This window comes from Phyllostomus discolor, chromosome 8 (assembly GCF_004126475.2).
Source record: "Phyllostomus discolor isolate MPI-MPIP mPhyDis1 chromosome 8, mPhyDis1.pri.v3, whole genome shotgun sequence".
Classification (NCBI taxonomy): domain Eukaryota; kingdom Metazoa; phylum Chordata; class Mammalia; order Chiroptera; family Phyllostomidae; genus Phyllostomus; species Phyllostomus discolor.
This window is the reverse complement of record NC_040910.2, coordinates 61,073,680-61,091,265: the sequence shown is the minus strand read 5'-3', so window position 1 is coordinate 61,091,265 and position 17,586 is coordinate 61,073,680. Positions and strand designations below refer to the sequence as shown.

Below are 17,586 nucleotides of genomic sequence, written 5' to 3'. Positions count from 1 at the left end.
AGCAAGGGCCAAGGAGTCCATGGTTCGTGTCTAGGTCCAACCATTTGTGGTCGATGCCGGCAAGTCCCCTACCCCTAGGAGGTCAGAGTAATCAGCACCACCAGGGAGGGAGACGGGAAACTGTCTATTTCCAGTGCTAGCTCAGGGCCGGACACAGGCAAGTCCTCTGCAAGTCGGAGCTGCTGTAATTATATCCAGCACATCTCCCTATAACTGCTGCCCTGGTCTGCCTTCTTGAACAACAGTAGAAAACAAATTTCTCTTTCACATGGTAGGTTCTTAAACATCTGAAGACTGCCCACAGCCCAGTTACTGTGTGGCACAGATGTGACTGTGGGCAGCCCATCTTGTAGGTAACCAGGCAGTTCTCAGCAGGAGACATCCACTGAAAACCCTGCATCTCTCTCTCATATGGCTGCTGAGCTGCGTCTGCCCCATCCTGTACATGGCCGAGTAGGGACGGGCCTACAATAGGAGGTTCTGCATCCAGGTCTGCTGAACTTCACACCCTCAGCTGCAGCCTGTGAGTCGAAAGAGAGTTTTTCCTCCCCGCCCCCCTCCTTTGCAGCTCTAGGAAGCAGACCTTCAGGACCTTATTCCATGCTCCTTAGAACATGGAGAAGGTTCAGAGGATGCCCATCATGATGGTTGATGGGTTGTTTTATGAGGTGGGGATGTGAGTGTCCCTAGAAGAAGAGATAAAGGCATTGGGAGCTAGTTATTAGAAAAGAGGAGATTTTAATAAGATGTTCTGATAGACAAAGGGCTTTTGCACAGACAAAGGAACGAGCTGTTCTCCCTCTCCATTGAGAACCAGACACAGGAGGCCAACACTGAAATCGTCAGCATTAATGAGCTTCCCGTCCCAGCTGCTGCCCAGTGGGAAGGGCCACCTGGGCCAGCAGTTAGCTCTCAGCATCCTCTGGTGGGGGAGAGTCACTGTCTGGAGGTGTGGAGGTGGGGGCAGCGCAGAGGAAAGCCCACCAGCTGTGCCTGCCGTGGTCTGGCTGTGGGTGACCCCAGGAAGGCCGGGCATGCTGCTAGCTGGTGTTCATGGTGGCAGAAATCTTAACGTTGTGGTCCTCTTCTCACCTCTGATCTCTTTGTCTTTTTTCTTCCTGTTTAATTATATTTTAAGACAATAACTTACCAGGTTAAAGCATGGAGATGGTAAAGCTTCCTCTCTGCAGAGATTTCTCTAGAGGTCCCTGAGCCAGGTAGCCCCAGACCGGCGCTCTGGGTGCCCCTCTGCCGGTGGGGTCAGGGCTGTTTCCCCTGCACCCCCACCACTGAAGGCAGAACACATAAGGCTGGAGCAGATGTTTCTCGGGCTCACGCTCCATGACATTGCTGCTGCATTCCGTGCCCTGGGGTCTCATTCCTCCTCCAGGGTTAGAGCTAGCAGAGGTCTCAGAAGCCATCCACCATTTCCCAAACATGCTGTCCAGTATTAAAACCCATTTCTCCGCAAATACAATACTACAGAGAACCCAAAATGTTTAGAATGGGTAAAAGCAGAGCCATCCTGACTGACATAGGGTGGGATGCTACCACCCCCATGCCATGAAGCCACCTCAGTGGCCCTCTGCAGAGGTTTGCCATTTCTCTACCCCCTTGTGCCCATGGAGAAACAGGCCCAGAGAGCTGACATGGGTAACTAAGCCAGGACTGCAATGGGGAGCTGGGTGTTGGGCAGACCGAGGGTTCAGGGCACTTAAGAGTCAAAGCCCTCATCCTCTTACCTCCTACCCCAGCCCAGCTCTGACCTCCCCTTCCTCTGCATCTCCACTGCTGGGGGACATGTTACCACCCATCTGGGCTGGGCTGGCCTGGCCAGAGTACAGCTAGTATCTGAAGTACCAGGTCAGGGGGTAGGGAAAGAGGGGTTATGAGTACCCAGTGATTTGCTAGAAGCTTTCTATTTCCCGGGAGGACCCTGCCTTCTCCAAACCTTATAATGGTAATCATAGGAGAACCAAGAGTGAGAATGTCTGGAGAAAAACCCAGGAGGTCCAGGCATGGGGCTTGCCATCCCTGTTGACCAAGAAAGACTAACAGCTCCATTCTGGTTGTGCAGAGGACTAGCAGCAGGGCAGAACTGAGATGAAGGGCAGTGTTTCCATAACCAGAGAGATGGAGCCCAAGGACCCAGCAAGCCAGAGAATCTCCAAATGAAGCAATTATGGCTTTAGGGTGAACACCAGGCTCATACCCAGCTGCCTAAATCTAGTTCCCTTGTGTCTTAAAAAAATGCAGCTATACTGGGGTGATTCTGGGCTGCCCTACTTGGTCAGCTGTCCCCACTCCCTAGGAAGGAGCCCCCACAGGCCGAGCAGCCATGGGAGAGTGGCCGCAGAAGTAGCATCCAGACCTGTGTCTGGCAGACCATGATCCACTTCTGCTGTGGGGGGCGGGTCAGTCAAGCTTCTGTCTTGCCCTTACTTGCAGGATCCAGTCTGGGGTGCTCATCACCCTTCAGTACTGAATACCTAATGGTGTCCTAAAGCATACTCCTGCCGCTGCTGGGAGTGTAAATAAATGGATTTCAGGTTTTTGAAGGGTCCTTTACCAATCAATTTTCTAAATGACCATACCCTTTCCCCCAGATATCTCACTGCTAGGAGCTCATCCCATGCAAGTGCTGGTGCAAATGTATAAGCATTTTTGTATACAGATGTCTGTTGCTATATTAAATGAGTCAGCCAAAAAAGAGAGACTGCAACCTAAATGCCCCAAAATAGAAGAATGTTGCGGTACACTATAACACACACACACGGATGAGGCAGTCTGTATGAAGTGATGGGCAAAGGTGTCCAGAATATTCTGTTGAAGAGAAAAGACAAGCTGCAAAGAATAATACCTTATATTTAAAAAATGCTTTGTATAAACATGTACTTCAGGATACCTGACAGTCTGTAGGTGTGGACGTTTGTCTGTCAGCTGAGGAAGAGCTACTCTCCCCTGGAGTTCAGAGTGGGCAGTGAGGGAGGCCTGCTGCCCCGTGTCCCACACACGCCTGCCTTTGTGGACAAGAACGTACTTCTGCTGTGACTTTTAAGAAGCAATATACATTTTCCTGAAAGAAATAGAATGTGACAAAAGGCACAGCCAGCAGGTGGCCAGAGGTGTGTGTCCCCTAGGAGCTGAACAGGACCTGCCGGGCCATGCAGCAGCGCATCGTGGAGCTCATCTCCCGCGTGTCCAACGAGGAGGTCACTGAGGAGCTGCTGCACGTCAACGACGACCTCAACAACGTCTTCCTCAGATATGAGAGGTAGGGGCGGGCTCCTCTTCCCCTGGGAAAGGTTATCACTGTAACAGAGGGATTTCTTTCATACACAAAAGTAAGAGAGAGATTAGGTTTGGAAAATACTCATCATAGATGCTAATTTGTCCCCAGATGGCAGGGAAAATGCTCCTGTTCTCCGAGGAGCACAGCAGTAGGAAGGTGACTACAGAACGAGGCTCTGCCTTTTGTGAGCCTCAGGCTGCTCTGCCTCTCTCACCAGCCCACCCCCTGGAGTAGGGGGGGCACCTGGAGGCCCTGGAGCTTCTGCACCTACTTCTTTGAAGAGCCTTTGCATTTGGAAAGGATTAAAGGGAAGAAAATCTCTACTAAAGGAAAAAGGTTTTTTCATCCTTAAAAACAGAGGTTTTTTTTTCCCCCTTCTTTTGCAGACATTACTGCATGTAGCGTGTTCAGCAGCAGGCAGGGCATGCATGCTGGCACACCACTGCAGAGGGAAATACACATTCATTCAACTCTTCCTCAGCCAGATCATGTCTGGGTTTGAGGTGACAAACTTGTACATTTTTTTCCCTTTCAAAGCCTCCCTCCAGAAAATGTGCACAGCATCTGACTCAGATGCACTGTTCAGTGGGAGATGCAACATAAGCTCATGTCCATCCCTCCCTGTGGTGGCCACTTCTGGCTTTCCGGGGTCACCTGACCTGAATCACCCAGTGTCAGCCCAGCAGGTATCTTGACCAGGACAACCTTTTCCTTCTAAGTTTAAGCCCCAGGCCCCCTGAAGACTCAGAGTCCGGTCCCTCGCTGACTCAGGGCATGCTAGTCTGGTGCCAGTTAAGGTCAGCATGACAGATACTCATTTACATTGGGATCTTACAGGATGATTTTCCTGTAGCTGTCATAACCCTGGGTTTTATCTCAGTTTTACCTGTGGTAGTAGGGAAGGGTGGCCTTGTGTACACCTGGCAGGTGAAGAAGCCTCTGCAGGAAGAACGTGGGGCCACCTAGGGGTGTGCTAGCCAGAGAATAGGAACAAATCTGAGGTGCCTTGACTCCCAGCCCAAAACTTCTTGGTCTTGCCATGTGCTTCCATTTCTCCACTCTAAATGGGCTTGACTTTTAACCTGTTAGACCCGTCTTAGCCCTTTCTAGAATAGGATGACAGGAGCTAATGTGGGCATTTTCAACCAAGTGGGCCAGTCCCAGGGTCACCACAAATTTGGAATTGTAGCCTAAGGCCAGTGGCCCTGCAGCGCCATCCTGGCTAAGTGGTATGGGAAAGGCGCTCTAGGATGAGAAACCCTTTAGATGTGTTAATACTCCTCCTTATAGACAGAGGAATCAAACTCATATTCACCGGGGACCACATCAGTGTTGAGGTTGCCTTCAAAGGGCCGAATGTAATTTTAGGACTGTATAAATGTAACTACTCCTTAACTGTTAAGGAGCTGAAATTACATTCGGCCTATAATATAGACCATGGTTGGGAAAAACCACGCAAGTCTCTTAAAACCACAGCCAGTGCACACGTCCTAGCCAGATTGTTCCTTGTAGAGACCCCCTGCTCTGCAGGCATGTCCCCAGCACAAGGGAGCCCAGCATGAAGCAGTGGATCCCAGGGTCCCAGGGAAGGGGTTTCTCCAGGGTCCAGCTGCAGGACACCTCTTAGCTACCTCTTTGCCCCTGGCATTTGGGAGTTTTTAAATGTGACAGCAGCCCATAGACACCCTCACAGTTGTTCTCCATCCCCCACCCTGCATGAAAATAATGTGCGTAAGAGAGATAAGGGTCCCTGCAGCTACTCTGAGCAAAGTCCCATCCTTGGTCAGTCTGCAGCCAGCAGGCTGGGGGCTGGGCCTGGAGACCTGCTGGCAGCCCCTCCGGGGAATCCTTTCACCAGGCCAGAGGCCTGTGCCTGCCTTCTTCTTCCAAGTGCCTGCCCTCTGGGAAATAGGGCTTGGTGCCTGACTTTGCCTCCAGCTAAATAAATGGTTGGCCCACCTCCCTCTCCAGTGACTAGAGGGACACCTGGACCAGGGCCTGAGGGAGGGACAGCTGGAGGTGCGTCTAATGGCACCCTCCTTACCTCACATCAGGGTGCCCATGGGTGAGGCTGGGTGGCCAGTCCTCCTTGGGAGAGCCCCACCCAGGGGAAGGCACAGTGAAGTGTGTACACGGGTCTGTTCCCCCAGCCCCCAAAACAGGCCTGGTTGTTCTCCTTTCCTGGAACCTCCATCCCCAGAAGCTCCTCACAGGATCTGTGAATGTCACAGTGCCCCCACCCTCCTTCCTCATTCTGCGCTTCCTTCCCGGTAGGTTCGAGCGATACAGGTCTGGCCGATTGGTTCCAAATGCCAGCAATGGAGTAAGTATTCCTTCAGAATTCTCTGGTCTCTGGAACCCAGAAGCTGCCTCAGTTTGATCACACCTCTGTTTTTTCTACTGGGTTTAAATATTTGGTTAACTGAATAGCAAGCTCTGGTTGCTGGGACACTGAGCAAGAGCTAGCAGGCACATCCCCGGGGGAGAGGTGGCAACGACGCCCTGTCCTGTCCTGGTGACTGACTCAGCCCTGCATCCACTGAGTGGGTGAAGGGCTCACCAATAGCCCAGACCCACAGGGGACCCCTGATGTCAGGGTGAGGGACACGCCTTGCTCCTATATTGGTACAGTGCTTGGACCCTACATGATGCCTGCGGGCTTTGCTCTCGGAGACCGGCACACACAGGCTCTGGAGCCCACTGCCATGTAATGCTCCAACAGGTGCTGAACGAAGTGACCGAAGACAACCTGATAGATCTGGGGCCAGGGTCTCCAGCCGTGGTGAGCCCAATGGTGGGGAGCACGGCACCCCCATCTTCCCTCTCATCCCAGCTTGCTGGCTTGGGTGAGTATCTTGTAGGGGCATAAGTGACCTCCTTCGTGGGCCACTTCCTGGTCAGGAGGCTGGGCTGAGGCCCCTCTCCCTCTCTTGGTTGGAAGGCCTGAAGAGAGCCTTCCATGGGAAGGCTTCCATGGGAAGGCTTTTGGGGAGTCCATGGGAAAGTCTCTCCCTGAGTCCTGGCCCATTGTGCCACCTTCAGTTCATAATTTCTCTATCTAAACTTTAAAGTTTAAACTGACGTTGGAAAGCAGGGGTTGGGGAGTCCCAAGGAATAGGAAGTTGTTTGCCTTTTAAAAGATAGGTGGCTGCTGTGTTTTACCTGGAATATTCCTTATGGTTGAAGTGATTTCCTTCTCAATATCAACTAGGTCAAAGATGGCAAATAAGCTTCAGCCCACTGGCTGCTTGGAATGCAGGTCTAAGAAGGATGCTGAATCCTCTTCAGGGCTTGGAAGAGGAGTCTGTGATTGACTGGTGGTGCCTGCCCCAGGCTTGGCAATAGGAAGTGACAGCATGGAGATGCTTGCTGTCTTTGACCTGGCATGAGCCCACAGTGTTCCACTGTCTGGAAGTGCAAACCAGAAACACGGCTCTTCCACAGTCGCTCCATTTCAGAGTGTCTGTGATGAGGTGCTGCAAGTGCACAGAGTGATGCCAGTGTTCAGCCCACTTATGGTATTGAAATAACAAGCGTGGCCCTCTCAAAATTCTTTCTCCTACCTTTCTTATTGCTTAAGGTTTGTCTGTATACCTTCATTTGATTTCAGTTGAATTGAGCTTTTATTTCTGGCTTTTCAAAATGTCCTGTCTGTGCCCCTGTTTCTCTGCCTGTCATCCATCCAGCATATGGCCACCAGATTTAACATCCAAAGTTCAAATTGAATTATGCTGCCTCCCTTCTTTAAAAAGGTCCAGTGTTTTTTCCATCAGCTCCTTTTCCTGGCATTGGCCACCTCACACCTGCCTTTCCAGCCACCCCCCACGACCCCTGCTCACACCACACACCGTGGACTTCCAGGCGCTGTGCCTCTGTCCCTGCCTGCCTCTTACCTCTTCTCCCCGAAGCATAGTCCCATGTGTCCTTAGAGACCCATTCTGTGTCAGTTTGGAGTCTTTTCCAATATCTCAAGCTAAGTACACTGTTGTCTGCCCGTCTCCCACCTACTCTGTGCACTCCTTGAGACCAAGGGTCACATCAGATTCAATCTGGTCCACTCAGGCTCTAGTTCTGAACATGCTGGGCACCTGAGAAATATTTGACAAGTAACTAAATGGCCCAGACACTGTGACTGAGTTGAGGAAGAAGCCCCTGATATGGGCATTCTGAGGGACCTGAGGGACACTGGCCCCAGGCCCCACCCCCGACTGCCAGCAGTCTCCCTATCATTCATAACGGCCTTCCACCACTTCAGAGCTGCTTGGGGGGGGTGGCGGTCAGTGGGGGTTCTCCATCTGGTCCTCACCCAAGGCTCCTCCTGTATGTGGTAGCCTGGGAGTGTTGAGGAATGTACAGTGTCCCCTTTTCTGCCCCTTACCTGCTACCCCTAGAACTTTAACCTGCTGGATTGGCGTCCTAACTTTGGGACCCTTCATGAAGTATGTGTTCCTCATTCTATTCTCATCCTCCCCTTGTTTGTTTTTTTGCCACAGACTTGGGGACCGAGAGCGTCAGTGGCACCCTCAGTTCACTCCAGCAGTGTCACCCTCATGATGGCTTTGACATGTTTGCCCAAACAAGAGGGAACTCCTTGGCCGAACAACGCAAGACGTATGTGGGGTCATTTCTGTGGCTCTCGGAAGATGGTAGGGGAGGCCTGATCCAGGCCTGGCCACAGCCAGCACGGAGAGGCCTGCTTATCAGGTCTGGGGCTGCACAAAACTTGGAAATGGCGGCTCTGAGGACTTGGCAGTGGACATGGATGTTGGCTGAAGGCCAGCCTTGCCTGCTTGGGGGTCGGTTGTAGTAGAGTTTCTTCTGTTGGTCACAGGAGAGCACCCTGCTGCTCCCTCTGCTTCTGCTGCTGCTGCGGAAACCTCGTCTGGGGGAGGGGCCAGGACCAGGAGATAACAGCCAGGCAGGGACTGAACTGGGTCCTAGCAGTGAGGCTTTCCTACCCAGGGGTGTGGGTGGAAGCTTCCCTGATAGCAGCTCTGGCCAGGGCAAACCATGTAGAATTGAGGGATTTATTCCAAAGTAGACAATCCCTGCATGTCAGGGAGGCCCTGGAACAGGCTTGGAGCTTTCCGATCAGCCTGTAGGCAGGTTAGGAATGCTTTTCCCAACCTTTCCCAGGGGCTCAGCATCGATGCATTCAGCTTTCTGAGGCCTGTGCTCCAGAATCAGTAGGTTGACCAGAAACCCAAGGCCCCGTGTACCCTTGATGAGCAAAAGTTGCTTTTGAAATGGATATGGTAAAAGGGGGCAAGGAGCAAAGGAAGACAACCATCAGAATCAGTGACAGGCCCCAATCCCGGACCTTCCTTGTCAAATGCCACTGAGGCTGCTGCCTTCAAAACAGGAAGGAATAACACTTTGCCTTCATCTCACGCCTCACTCTGAGCAGTCTCAGGGCACCCTGATACCTTGTCACTGAGCTTTAGAGACGCTGTCATGTTGCCATGAGGGTAATGTGGAGGCACATGGCGTTCCAACCCCAGAGGAGACAAGCAGCTGAGCTGGTGCTGGGACCCGGGCAGGCCTCCTGGTTTTGGCGGCAGAGAGGCGAACAGATGAGCCCTGGCCTCTGCCCAAATGCCAAGGACTGTGCCTCTGGAGGACTGACTCTGCTTGTGCTGCTTCGTCTCCAGGGTTACCTACGAGGATCCCCAGGCTGTTGGAGGACTTGCCTCTGCCCTAGACAGTCGGAAACAGATCTCCGAAGTGGTAGGTCTGAAACCCTGTTTGTCTGGCTGGAGGCCTCTGATGGTGAAGTTAGGCAGTTTGATAAAGTTGGCTGGATAACATCACAGCAGCTGGCTTGCATAGAGGGTGGGACACGCTGGGGAAGACTGGGATGAGAAACTGTTAACCACATGAAGTCCTCACCCTACCCACCCCATGGTGACACACAGGTCAGCTTTCCCATGACACCCGAGAGGAAACAGGCTCCCAGCGAGCAGACAGCAGGCAGAGGCCCACACCTAGGAGGTCTGACCCCAGGATCCTACTCTCCTTCTCGTGGTGGTGCTGGGCTCTCAGGGCACAGGTCTCCTGTAGCCAGACTAGGTCTCTCCTCAGATGCTTCAGTGCTCTGGGGTGGGCAGTGCTCTGACAAAACAATGACCTTATCAAGATGGGGAATGTGGACCCAGCCACGGCTCTGCTGACCATGGGTAGCTGGCTAAGAGGAGCATTTCCCACCTCATCAGAGGGGAGCTGATGGTCAGCATTTGTTTGGCAAGCTGGGGTGAAAGGCATGGGAGGAGCAGTTGGGGGTGGCCAGGAAGGTGTCCCTGGAAGTTGCTTGTCTGGAAGGAAGACCGCAGCTGCTGGCAGAGGTACTTGGAAGTGGAGGGAGGTGTTAGAGACCCAGATGCACCCTGGTTTCTGCAGGATTTCAGATCATTGCAGGGGAAAGGATTTGTGTCTCAATGCTTCTCCTGCAATTGCTCCCCTTTTGCCTAAGAAGTAGGTGTGGCAGTGTTTGAACTAATGCTTGTTTGCAGGGGTGGGAGGGGCGGGAACTAGAACTCATTCCAAGGCCGCCCAGCCCTACTAGAAAAGGGCAGTGGTCCTCTGTCCACTGGGTGGGGAGGTCAGCCTGCAGCAGCCCCTGTCCACATGGGCCCAGGAGGCAGCAGTGCTGCAACTTGTGCTCCTTGAGAAAGCTTGTGCCAGAGAGGACTGGGACCCCCTTGCCCTCCTTACTTGATAGGAAGGCTCTGCGGCCCTGTGCACTGGCCACCAGGGGGCACAGGAGAGCCAGCCCAGTGGCCTTGGTCTCTGTACCCTGCCTTTCCACAGAAGGGTGGGCAGTGCCACCCAAGGCTGGGAATCCTAGAATCTGTGCATTGGCCATGGTTCTGGTTCTCCCATTACTTAGAATGTCCTCCCACCTAATCCAGGAAGGGCGTTTGGGAGCCAGGCTGAGAGCCCACCAGCACCCTGCCAGATGAGGGCATCCTTCCGCCTGGCCCCACCTGGCCAGCTGCCCCACCCTCCACCAGGCTGACACGGTTTGCTTCACTCAGTCTCCAGGACCTGCATGTCCGTGCCAGTGCTGTCCTACCACACCTTTGCCATGGTCAGTGCCCACGCCTGGGTCCGAGCCCAGGAGACAGGACTGGCTACCCACCTTCACCCTCTGGGTGTGGCTTGGCCGGTCTCCGTTGTCAAAGGTCTTAATGACTCCAGCATGTTTTCCATATGATGGTGGACAGGTGCTTTTCATTTTTATGGCTGGGTGAGGCGGTGCGGGCAAGCAGGGTTCGTGTAGGCTGTGTATGTCTGTATGTATCTCTGTGTGCCTATGTCTGTCTCTGTGAACGTGTCTTTGTGTGTGTGTGTGTCTTTGTGTCCACGCACCTGTTTGTGTGTGCATGCATACCCCTGCATGTGTCTCTGTATGTCTCTGTGTCTGTGTGTATATATCTGTCTGTCTCTGTTGTGTCTCTGTGTGTCTGTTGTGTCTGTGTGTCTCTGTCTGTGTATCTGTGTCTGTCTCTGTGTATCTCTGTGTCTCTCTCAGTGTCCCTGTGGGTCTCTGTGAGTCTCTGTGTCTGTCTTTGTTGTGTCTGTGTGTTTCTGTCTGTGTATCTGTGTACTCACACTTACTCACATGCATCTTCAGGTTATGCTGTTCCATGTACTGAAACAGGCTGGCCTGGAAATGGGAACTGGGTCAAGAGAGAAATTAAGAGTACAGTAAGGGGGTGTTGTATAGCCACACCTCCACAGTGCAACCAAATTCATTCGTTTTAACTTTAAATACTTCTGTCATTTCAAAAAGAAGGTGCTCTGGCTGGGTAGGTCAGTTGATTGCAAGTTTGGTCCCTGGTTGGGACACATACAGGAGGCAACTGATAGCTGTTTCTCTCTCCCCCTCTTTCCGTCGCCCTCTCTCTCCCCTTCCATCTCTTTCTAAAATCAATAAACATGTCCTTGGGTGAGGATTAAAAAACAATTGTTTAAAAAGGTAATATACCCAAATTCAGAGTTTAAGAGTTTGGAAAAAGAACACATGGGTAACTGAGGAGGGAAAAGGGAAGAAAAAGCAAATGTAAGTTAGAAAAAAGTAGAAATTATTTTGTAAAAATTAATTTATCAAAGGACCAGCTTTATTTTGTAAAAGCTGGTCCTTTGATAAGCCGGCCTTTTGCCCACCCCGGGAGCCCGAGTGGGGAGAGGCCGCCCGGGGCAAGCTCTGTGGCCTTGCAAGGGTTTTCCCAGTGCATGGGAGCGGGAGCCTGAGTGTATGTGGCCCTGTTGCAATTCTCGGTTACTAAACTTCTGTTTTCCAGGTAGGTGAGGGGGGCATGCTAGGGGGTGGGGGGGGGGGTGTCGGGCCACACATCCTCATGTGACAGACAATGGGCTATAAACAGGGGCTTCTCTGTTTCTGAGATGTGCACTATTGCCTCTGTATCATGGGTCTTGCTGTGACTTTTCTTTCTGGGACTTTTCTGTCCTCCATCCAGAAGAGAATTAAAGGTGGGGACTCTGACCTGGAGCCAATAGACAGCTGGCTCATTACCCAAGGAATGGTGAGAGGTCACCAGCTGAGCAGAGCCCTTGTCCCCCGGCGCTTAACATGTGTTACCTGCTAAGCCCTTGTGAGTCAGACAGAACAAGGCCATTCTCTCCTTCTGACTGGGTGTCAAATTTTCTCCTATCTCTGCATAATCTCCTTAAGCCACAGGCTTCCAGCCCCAGAAAACACCTGCTCTGGTCTTCTGCTATGGTCTGTGCCCTGGGGCTGTGCCCTGGGGCCTTGGGGTCCCAGCGTGTGCAGGAGTTAGGGTGGCTCACAGTGCTCACTGTTCCAGAGTGAGCGAGGGTGCTGTGGCTTTTGCTTCTCGGAGAAGAGACTCAAAGCACCTGACCAGCTGGTGAAGCCCTTGCAGCCTGTGAACTGGGCAGTCCTAGGCTGATGGGCTCTACTCTACTGCAGGATAGCAGTGACCTATGTCCACCGTGTCCCCCAAAGGGATAGAGACTACTTAAAGAAACACATAAACATGATAGGAACAGAATAAAAAGACAAAGCCACAGAATTTAATATCATAAACACACTATTCAGGAAGTAAAGTTTTTTGGGACATAGGCGTGGGAGGGCCTTTCCTGCCTTATCTGGTCAGGTGGCCCTGAGCTGGTACCTAGAGAGAGGGTGACCTTGCTCCAGGCTTTGGGCTTTGGGGTGATTGTGGTCCCTCAGCGAAGCTACAGCCCTCCCCATCACCCTAACATAGAGATCAAAGATCTGTATGAGTGTGGTTGCCACAGCGGTGGGGGTGGGGTAGGAGGGTCTGCTGCAGAGGAGGAAAGGAGAAAAGCAGTGAGATCAGAGAACTCTGCATACAGTTGGAGTTGTGGAGACATTGGTCCCTTCCCAGGGAAGAAGCACCACTGACCCCTCCGGGACTGTGGCAGGCTGTGGCCAGGAGAGGGTGTTCAGGCAGGGCCAGCATGTAAGGCAGTGGGCCCTGCTGAACTGTCAGAACCATGGGGCTTGGAGCTGGTGACATTTGCACAGCCGTGTGCAGGTGGGGCCTGTCCCCTTCTACCTGCTGAAGCATTAGGACGCCCCGCCTTGCTCTGTTCTGCACCAGACCCCACGGCCACTCTTAGAGACAGGGCTGCCTGAGCCCCTTGTTGGCTGCTTCAGGGCCGGACTGGTGCTTTGGCTCACATGTGTGGGTGGCTACAGAGCAGGAGGACTCTTGGAGACCGTGTCCGCTCCTTTGTCCAAATTGGGAGAATCCAGCCATGAGTCCTCGTGCCTGTTAATCCTGAAAAAAAAATTTACCTGAGTGTGGCCTTGGCAGCTGGGGGTGGTGCCTGCCCCGCCCACACAGGCCCCCCCGCCCACCCCGTCTCCTCCTAGAGCTGCAGTTCCTGACTCCCTAGAAACAAGTCCCACTAACAGCTAACCCGGCTTCCCACCTGGCTGCAGTGTTTTTTGTTTAAATGACGTACATTAATTTGCTTTGCCTTATTTCCCATAGTGTAGAACCCTGAGTCTTCCCAAACCTCGCAGGTACAGATTCTTTATTTGGAAGCTTTTTGTACTGATGAGAGAAACCAAAGGGATTACAGACCTTGCCTCATGGCGGGGTGGCAGTGGGAGCCCCGTGGGAGGGTTTTGCACTTTCTGGGAGGAGCACACCTGAGCTGCAGAAGTGGCTGCTGTTGCATTGGAAACCAAGACCGCTGGGTTTCCTTGGGGCTCAGGGCTATGGGAGAAAGACCCTCGCTCTCCTGGGACTTCCAGTACCAAAGTTAACAGCAGGCTCCTCATCAGTTGAAGAAAGCCCTGAGAACCATCCTGCCCAGAGACTGCTGATGCGTGTGCTCTCCCGCACCTCTCCCTGCCCTCCAGCTTTCCGGCCTCTTTCTGGTTGTTATTGGAGAGGAGTGCCACTCCCCCACCTACGGGCTATGTCCACCCGGGAAACTGTCTGGAAGGGAATGCCTGTAAGTTGCAGTAAGAACAGAAGTAGGTTAGTAAAAAGATGCTGCTGCCAAAGCCTAGGTTTAGGGTAGGTGTGGGGGCTCCCTACTCAGACCTGGAGGACCCCAGACACCACCAGCGTGAAATCAAAAGGAGCACTGGCTGCAACCAAGCCAGTGGTAGCACTGCTTCCCTTTGGGTGGGTGGCCCTCCTGCTCCCTAAGCAGAGCTGCTCTGCCTGCAGGCAAGTGAGGACCAGCCAACAGCAGAGAGCTCGCCCACAGCTATGGTCCCTGTCTGCCGCTGGCACCTACATGCCAGTCTCTCTTTGGTCTCGGCTGATGGGCCTGGCACCCCTCACTGGTGCCTCCATGGAGCTAGCCCTGCCCGCCTGTCTTCAAAGGGAGTTAGCTTGAGTCCCTGGCCTTTGTGGAGGGTGGCTTCTTTTATTTTTCTTTCTTCATATCTCTTTTCCCCTTTCTGTCTCCCTCCTCCAATAAACTCTTCTTCAAACCCCATGGACCAGCCTTCAGCTCAGATATTGACCCAAGAAGATGCTAAAACCACAGCAGGACAGAGTCCATAGTCTCTTAGGGATAAGCTGGGCTGGTCCTCGTTTGATGGCTGAGAACATGGAGGCCTCAGGCCCAGTGACACACCCGATGCCATGGGGCAGTGGCCAAGGTTAGTGCCCTCTCCTCTAGTGAAGGCGTCCCCTTCCATCTGCGGGGCCCTGGAGCATCCTCTCCCTCCCTCACAGTTCCTCTAGGTCCTGTGGGTGGAGCAGTGTACCCCTCCTGTTCAGCCTGTCTGAGAGCTCCAGCACTGTGAGGAGGGACTGCACCCTGGTGCAGTCCTTATGGTCTTGGCGTAGAGGGGCGAGGGGCAGGAGGGTCCCATAGCTGAGGCGTTGTGTCCAGCCAGCACGGCCAGCCCCTGCCTTCTTTTCTGCGCACTTCGCTGTTACCCCACCCCTGGGTGCAGGGTTTGTGCCCTGAGGCCAAGCACCTTTAAAACTGGAAAGAGTTAATTCCAGTGATTTCTGACATCCTCGGATCCCTGGGTTTCTTTCTTTCTTTTTTTTTTTTTTTTCTTAAGTTTTTTTCTACAACTGATAGTCTATTAAAAAGGTTGATTTAAGCATCCGTAATTGTACTTCAGCCTCGACTCCTGGCTCACTGTGGATGGAAGGAGTCCACTTAACAGACTAGAAGGGCCATGCAAGTCAGCGACTCACTTGTGGACCCTCATCCGAAACCCATTCCATCTCAGAATGCTCCCCACAGGGAGTTTTGTCTGCAGCAATTCTCACCATCCTGGTAGGCATCAGACTGGTTCTCCCACTTTGAGATCCTTTTTCTTCGAGCCTCTGATCGAGTCAGCACCCACCTTCTCCAGAGACCTGGCACTGCGGCCGGGTAGAGCAATTCTGACTCCGTGAATTGCCACCTCTGGTCCCACGGGGGTCTTTCCAGTCTTTAAAAGCCATGGCTGGGGCACTGCTTCCTGACCACACGTTCCTCCACGAGAGCCAACAGCTGTAAGTCTAGAGCAGGAGTGGGCAGGACAGAGCTCCGCCCCTGGGTTTCTGAATTTAAAAACAGACACGCCTGCCTGAAAATGAAGGGACTTGGAACCATGAATGGCTAATGCTGCATACCACCTAGCTATCGTCCTGTTTCACAGATGAGGAAACTGAGGCCAAGAATTGCCCGAGCCCCTACCCCTTTTCTGCCTCTCCACACAAGGCTCAAGCCTTGGAGCCTTCTTGGGAAAGCCAAGCCTCTGGAGCTCCTGGGTGGAAAACAATTCCAGAGGAAAGGGACTTGGCAGGCCCCATCCCAGTGAGCTCAGGACCCAGCAGGCCCAGCCCGCTCTGGGCCCTACCTGCAGAATGCCTTTCCATAAGCACACAGCGGAGTGTGGGGAGGTCTTATTTTCTGAGCATGTGGCTTCTCAAGATTAATCCTCAAAGGAGAAAATCTGGAGCATGATCCCTGGGCACAAGGGACTTATTTTTGAACAGTAACAACAACAAAAAAGAAATCACAAGCAAAATCTGAAGGTTTAAGGCCCATGACCCCTTAATGTCTCTTTTCAAGCTTCCGCAGCACCCTGGGCAGCCCTGTCCGTGGCCCCTTCATTCTCCCAGGCGGACCACAGCTAGGAGATAAAAAGCCCTGCCGGGCCCCCAGCAGCTGCTGTTGGCTATTTTCTCTTTGGAGACGCGGCAGACTTTCTGAGTGTCAGCTCTGGGAGCCTGGCATGGCACGCGTCCCTTCAGAGGCCTGATGTTTTGACCTAGAAGCATCCAGTGTAAGAACTGGCATGTCCTATCTGGGACATGTGAAGGCAGAGTCTGGCCCCAAGCGTGAAGCGTGCCAGTCAGCTGCTCCCCGCAGGCCCTGCTACTTCCTTTCAGTGGGGAAGGCGGGGCTGTGGTCAGCACTCTCGGTCGCTGCACTGGGCACAGGTGCTCTCCGGTGAGAGTCACGTGGTCTTTGTCCCTAGGAGTCATTTCAGGGCTGTTGGAACTCCTTGATGTTTTTTCATTCCAACATTCTTAAGTCCTTAGTAGGTCAAAGACATGAAAGGAAAGCAGGGAGCCTTGAGCGGCTAGGAAGGTGTGTGTGGACTGCCCGTGCCGGCCTTGGCTGGGCCCGAGCACAGAAGGCTGCTGCCGTTCTCCAGGGGGACGGGTCTTCAGCTTCAACGAGTGAGTGTGTGAGGCACCGGCCACATCTCAGGCACCTGTTCAGTGTGCGTGGGGAGATTGCCCTCGTCCCCTGCCCGCCCAGACCCATCAGTGGCAGGCGTCTATCTCGAGGAGTAGCCTGTCACAGCAGGGCAGGGCTGGTGGTAGGAAGTCTTTGTTCTCCTTCGTTGAGGTCATGTTACTTTTTAGATCCGGCAAACTCGGAGATAGTCCTCTTACTGCTTATTTCATTCTTAGCCCAGATTGTGACATCAGGGCAAAGTCAGCTCTAAACTCGGTGCTGGCAATTTTTCTAGAAATTGTGAGCTTGTAAGTGAGCCACTTGGAGATACTTCTTGAACCCAGGCTAGTTGGGAAGGCAGATCACTTCAAGTAAGGTCAGTCAGCTCATTTGTCTAGGCTAGGGACCACCATTTCATTAACGTGTGACTTCCAGAGGGTTAAAGGTTACCCTTACTTCTCATCACATTATATCTTGCAACAACTGAAATATTCTAGCCAAATGTATTTTTAGAATACAGCCCCCAAGGCCCTGGGCTGGTGTCCCTGAGTGGACTGTGCTCAGGCACCAATGAGGTACATCTCTGTTTGCTGGGGTCTGCCCTGACCACCGCTCCCCAGGCCGAGGTTGAACTTAGTTTTGACTGCCAAAAGCCCTGGAGGAGGGGCAAGGCTAAGGAAGCCATTGCACTCAGACTTCCTTAGTCTCCTGAAGAGGCACAAAGATGGCCAAAGTCCCGAGGTTCCTCCCTTTGTCCTTGAAGCCTCTGTTCTTGTTTCTGTTGATGGTGAAATGTGCTGCCTTGTGTGGGCCACACCCAGACCCCGGTGCCTCTCTCCTACTCAGAGGGCACCAGGACACATTCTGAAATACTCTGCGTGAGCACACAGAGCCTGAGTGGGCTCCCAGGGCTGGCTGCGAAGCCACCTGACCACCCGAACCCTGGCTCTGGGCAGACTGCCCCTCGGCCCCTCCCCAGGAGCCTCGGGTGGCCACTGGTGGCTCCTGAGTCACCCCGACTCCAGGGACTTGGTCAACAGCAACCAGATAGCACTCCTGCAACTGCCATCGCCAGTGAGTTCGAAATCAGCCTGCAGGAGTGGCACACTGCCGAGATTAAACGG

General features: G+C 53.0%; 1 protein-coding gene across 14 annotated transcripts in view; it reads left to right on the top strand.

Moving 5' to 3' along the window:
* Positions 1–17,586, top strand: part of TOM1L2 (target of myb1 like 2 membrane trafficking protein) — a 121,770-nt gene that overhangs the window by 96,963 nt on the left and 7,221 nt on the right. For 7 of the 14 annotated variants that reach the window (XM_036032870.1, XM_036032872.1, XM_036032869.1 and 4 more), the window contains 6 exons: positions 3,141–3,274; positions 5,567–5,615; positions 6,015–6,138; positions 7,786–7,903; positions 8,944–9,019; positions 11,773–11,838. In XM_036032870.1, the coding sequence (XP_035888763.1) occupies positions 3,141–3,274; positions 5,567–5,615; positions 6,015–6,138; positions 7,786–7,903; positions 8,944–9,019; positions 11,773–11,838 (567 nt within the window). The remainder of the gene's footprint in view (positions 1–3,140; positions 3,275–5,566; positions 5,616–6,014; positions 6,139–7,785; positions 7,904–8,943; positions 9,020–11,772; positions 11,839–17,586) is intronic. The other 7 variants (XM_028534298.2, XM_028534296.2, XM_028534297.2 and 4 more) reach the window with 1 other exon arrangement.